Source organism: Belonocnema kinseyi, chromosome 5 (assembly GCF_010883055.1).
Source record: "Belonocnema kinseyi isolate 2016_QV_RU_SX_M_011 chromosome 5, B_treatae_v1, whole genome shotgun sequence".
In the NCBI taxonomy this organism is placed as follows: Eukaryota; Metazoa; Arthropoda; class Insecta; order Hymenoptera; family Cynipidae; genus Belonocnema; species Belonocnema kinseyi.
Window position 1 is genome coordinate 36,151,980 of NC_046661.1, and position 5,728 is coordinate 36,157,707.

Here is a 5,728-nt window from a genome sequence, read left to right on the forward strand (position 1 = left end):
ATTATCGTTTTAATTAAATTTTTTTAACAAAGTTATATAATTTTCTATATGAAATTGAATATGGCGAGCAGGTTTAGGGGGCATAGATATTTGATCAATAAAATATGGCCCTCTTGTTGAGAATTTCGTTTTTACTTGCTTTTTCTTTTTGTTTGAATTAATATACATTTTTCTGGCTGAATCATTATATGGTATTTCAAAAAATGTGTCTATCAAAAAATGTTTTGTGCAATACAAGTCAGTCTTTGGAGTTCAATGAAAATAAACTGTTGATCATAAAACATATGTGTTATAAATTTTGTTTTGGCTGAAATAAAAAGTTACATAATTTTTATATATTCTTGTGCATATTTTAGTAATTATTTGTTTAAATTACAAGAATCGTTTTTTAATCTAAGTTTGAAATACACGCCAAGTGCGGCGAAGCAGCGCGCGGCCCTAACGCAAGCGCAGTAGCACAGGGTGCCAACATTGGCATCACTCTGAAGACCTTCCATACAGTCCATAAGAGTAAAAGAGACATAACATTCTAATCTAGTTTCTGAATTTCTGATCGTTCTTCATCTCTGTTACTCTTGTAAGCTATTTGCAGACCGGCTATCTGCCAGTGCCGGCAAGCGAGATATGAAAAGGCCTTAAAGGACCTTGAGGTTCTTAAAGCACAGCTCAAAGTTGTCGGATTTCAAAATTCGAGAACGCCGAGCATAACCTTAAAACAGAGAGAAAAAACAAAATAAATAAGTCGAGTTTTGTTTATTTTATTTATATTTCACATGGTAAATAGTCCTATCTGATTAGTAAAAAGGATACGATTATTGTTAGGTGAGTGGCATTATACTCTAAATTGTAAAATAGTTCGTTTTTGTGCACTAAGTTTACTGTCATTTTTGTTAAATAACTCATTTTAATTTGTTTTAAAATCGTAGGCAATATTTAATCTATTGAGAATTCGACACATTAAGAAGTTCGAAAGAATATTTCTGGCGATAATATTTATGAACGCGCAAAATTCTAAGAATATACTAAAATATGTGATAGCCTATATTCTAGCCCAAACTAAAAAATTTGTATCTAAAACAGTTCCTTATCTTTCAATGTAACTTTTCTTATTTTACCCTTTGTTTTAATGCAGTGTGGTAATTTCAAAGATTTATCAAAGGCTGTGCCTAGTCGTCCCGAAAATTTGGCGGAGGTGGAAAAGGGTATGAACTAGTCTTACCTACTTCGGGACGACGAGACACTGTTTTTCAAAAGCCACAAGTTTGCGTGATCATTAAGGTAGAATGTATTTTTTAACTGGACATTTAAAAAAATGTTAAATTAAATTCTGAGGGAACTGCATCATTACTCTATTATGCAATTTTTCTAAATAACGAAAAATAATTTGTTTCCCAATAAAAAAGATTAAAAAACAGAAAAGTGATTACTGTTTAAAAAAATATTAAAATGATCATTGCAATATTGTCAATAACTTTAAGATTTCAAAATAATAAATAAATAATAAAATATAATACAATTTTAAGAATAAATTCTAAGCAACACAAATTACCTTTTTAATATTACTTTCTTAGGCGATCAGAAGTATATATTATTACTCGTGTTAATTCGTTTACTTAATTCTACCCGCTATTTATTTGTTTAAAAAATATGTATATTTAAGACTATTCACTGTATTTTTGGAACAAGCAAAACAAAATAAGAAGTATTAGTAATTCAATTATAAATGAATCTTCATTTAATGTGCTAACATTAATGTGTTCATGTCGGGTTACGTTTTTATGTCCATCTTACGAAAATGGAGTAAGAAATTCGTTCGTTTAAATATATTAGATCTGTCTATCATAGCTTTCCGTTGGAACTTTTTTTTACCTCTTCTATTCTGAATTTCCTTAATCATATTTTTATATTCTGAATGTCAGAATGACAGGTTATAGACATTCAATCATCGATAAATTGATTAATAAATTTGAAATATTCTTCAAAAACAGCAAACTTCACACATTTAACTTTCTTATTTTGTTGTACCCGCGACCGATACACGAGTGGCAACTTTTAAATAATAGATGTTAATACTAAATCACGCCCAATTTTTCAGTCGACACTTGTGAGTACATTCATATAATTTCAAATGAGATATCTATCATTTATACGATTAATTTAAACTAATTTCTAAGAAGCCTTACCCATTACACCAGGTACATCTTATTTGTATGAATACACTTTCTAATTTAAATGAAGAAATAACTTTTCTAATATTTGTGCGTCCGCATGAAAGGGGCCCTTATGGTCTGTTCTATTTTAGAAGATATTCTCGTTTATCCATGTGAGTCGAGGTTAAACTTATTAATTTTGGGCATGAATGGGAGATGATACTGGGACCTAAAGTGAATTAATTGGGGCTATACTCATATCCAGATAGTAATTAGAATTAGATATAGTTCATGTTTGAAGACAAAAAATATAAAATGTGAGCTTATGGCACTCGTCAAGTTTAGATGCGTTTTTCGTAACTCCATACCGTCCATAAGGACCCTTTTTATACGTACACCCACATATTATGAATCAGAAAGGAGGCATGGAATTAGCTTCTTCCGTTTTCCATAAATAAAAATTGTATGTAAAACGTTTTTGGCAGTGCCGAAGTAAAAAATATTCCCGTTACATCAGCGGCACGTAATTGGGACAAACTTTATAAACCAATTAAATTTTTTCTATATATTCTACGTGATTTTGATAAATTTTATTAGAATTAAGAATCGCTTTTTAAACAAAACAAGTGATTTTCAGATTTCCGTCTTATAAAATATAAAGATGTAAGATTTCAAAATGTAAAATGGATAATCTGTTGGAATGATATTTCCCATGTATTAGATGCGAAATCACCACCTGTATTATAATTTTTGCAACAAAATCCGATAAGAAGATATGCATTGACATTGATTAAAATGATTTAAAAATGGAAAAAATGACATTAGTTTGATCACAGCGAGTTGTTAATTTGGTCATGGAAGGGATTGCTTGAGATTGACTTGTATGTATTTTTAGTCAAATCGAATTCTTCTGAATTAAAATGTTGAAAATTAGGTATTTTCTCTTCAACCATCAGCTCACTCCACTGCGTTAAAAGCTGAGGGGAAAATAATGGATGAAATGCATGGAACAAAAATTTATTTCTGTAATATCTCTGTAATTAATAATCATTATTATCATTTTATTATTTTATTAAATAGTAATTAAAAAATAGAACTATTTTTCAAATACACTTATATAAATCAAATTAGTTTTTACGAAGATATTAACAAAATATGGCAAAAATGAACTGAATCCTATGCGTTTGGTCCCTTGTTTTCCTCTGAGCAGTCAACGAAGTGAAGTTAGCTGGTGGATAAAGTGAAAATACCTAATTATACTTCACGGAAGGCATTATATTGACTTCAACATTCGTCCTCGCCTCACAGCATGAAATAGGATTAACTTGCCATCAGTTTCTACCCACTTCAATAGAATTAAAATGTATTCATTTATTTACATAAGCCATTATGGGAAAAAAGAGGATTGAAGTGAGACGAAAATATAGTTGAGGTCCATATGAATTAAACCGTTAAAGGCAGAAAACGACATTCATTTGGATTCAAAACGTTATGAATTTTACCATATATAATATCATTTAAATCTATTTTAATGCATACCTTCTTAACGGGATAGATTGTCCGAATTAGTTTTCGTCACATGTTAATGTATCTCATAGCTTATTATTACTAATCTTATTCTCCAAAAGTAATAAATAAATAGAATATCATATCGAAAGGTTACAGACAATTATTCTCTCCTAATATATATATATATATATGTATGTATGTATTTTTTTATATCTACAGCAGAATACATATTTTAGGAAAGGAAAATGGTCAATGTTCCAACGGACCACGGGCTTCAGGCAGACATAATATTTGTCATTGAAGGCACAGCTGTTAATGGTGCCTATTTGAATGACCTCAAGACAAATTATCTCATTCCGACTTTAGAGTGAGTGATACAGAAACACTTACTCTATTATATTTTCGAAATGTTGAATATATATCCAAAAATATGTGAATTCTTGGAAGGGGTCATTCATATACTATCTTACGCATTTTTCTTTTGTTTATATCGTTGCACACTACCGACAGAAAGTTTAGGTACATTTCTTTTGACCATTTGAAAATTCATACTTCACTTCAAAGACAAATATATGTCCAGAGACTGAATGCACAACTTTTGAACTATAATCATTTGAAAGATTAGGAAATTTTACGTCCAATTAGCCTTCGCTGAAATTATTTTAATGAACAAATTAAGAAATATCAAGTCACAAAGTTAAAAGCTTTTTAAATAAAATGAATATTTTGAAATCTAGAGTTCAACTCTTTGCCAAATCTAGAAAAGTTTTCATACAAATTTAAAACATCAGAAAGTAAGGTGCAAATCCTACTCTTTAAATCTAATTCAAGAGCACGATTGAATATTATGTAATTACTGAGTATTCATAAAAAATATTTACTCGTGCAATACAAGTTTTGGGGAAGCCTAAAGCCCGATATTCGTCGTTAACCTCTATTTTTTATGAGACGCAGCGTCAGATTTATTTTTATTCCATTGTATATGTAATTGTATATGAAGTTGCACTTTATAATATATGAAGGTTGACGACTAATTTCGGACTTTTGGCTCTCAAAAATTAATATTGCACGAGTTAATATTTTGTATGAACACTCAGCAATTATATAATATTTAATCATACTCTTGATTCAGATTTAAGGAGTAGGATTTACTCTCGATCTTATCATTTTCCCACACTTTTATTTCATTAAAATAATTTCAGGGTGGTTTGATTCGACACGAAATTTCTTAATTTTTCAAATGATTCTACTTATAAAATCATAGATTCTCTTTCTGCACAGATATTAATCTATGAAGTGAAGTATGAATCTCCAAACGGTCAAAGGAAATGTACCGAAACTTTCTGTCGGTATTGTATCCATTTTAACTTCACAGAAATGTTATTCTCATCTTTCATTAATTACGAAGTAAAGCGCGTAACGTAGTTTATGAATGATCCCCAAAACGAAGTTATAATTTTTTAAATTTAAACGGTTTCAGATTTTCCCACTTTGAATTTGGAATGTTTTTCAATTTGGCTATTTTTAATATATTCAGACTTACAATGATAGCAGGACTCGGATTCGTGCGAATTTTTCGACTTTTTTTTTTTTAAATTGCGACTAAATTGACTATTATCCCTTTTCCCAGAAGTTCGCTATACTCAGCTTCAATTTTAATCGCAGTGAAACTTTAGAAATTCGAATTCAACGCCAGAAAAAACTGTACCATTTTATTTCAGAACATTAACCCTCAGTTACTGAACGGGGGTTAAAATGACCCACAGAGTTCTTGAAAGCGGCGCAAGTTCTATGTTTTTATATAGTACTCTCGCAGACGAACACGGCTGTGTTGCCAATTTTAACTAATGTAGTAGTAAACATTTTGAGTAATTTTGATGTGAAGCTTTAGATTAAATGGTAAATTTCAGTATTTCATCCATTTAAAAAAAGTTGAAAATGTGTATTTTGATGGACTTTGGATACAAACATTAGTTAAATCGAAAGTTCATTATTCACTCATAAAGCCTAAATCGTGAAATTTTTTACATTCTCATCAGGGAAGGTATTAAATTAGTGTAAAATTTGAC

At 30.0% G+C, this 5,728-nt stretch overlaps 1 protein-coding gene across 4 annotated transcripts in view; it reads left to right on the forward strand.

Annotated features, from left to right (window-relative positions):
- Positions 1-610: 610 nt before the first annotated feature.
- LOC117172874 (mediator of RNA polymerase II transcription subunit 25) overlaps positions 611-5,728 on the forward strand; it is a 56,807-nt gene continuing 51,689 nt past the window's right edge. The window contains exons 1-2 of one of the 4 annotated variants that reach the window (XM_033361147.1): positions 611-822; positions 3,879-4,026. In XM_033361147.1, coding sequence (XP_033217038.1) covers positions 3,905-4,026 — 122 coding nt within the window. In that variant the 5' untranslated portion in view covers positions 611-822; positions 3,879-3,904. Of the gene's footprint in view, positions 823-3,878; positions 4,027-5,728 lie in introns of those variants that run through there. The other 3 variants (XM_033361146.1, XM_033361150.1, XM_033361148.1) reach the window with 3 other exon arrangements.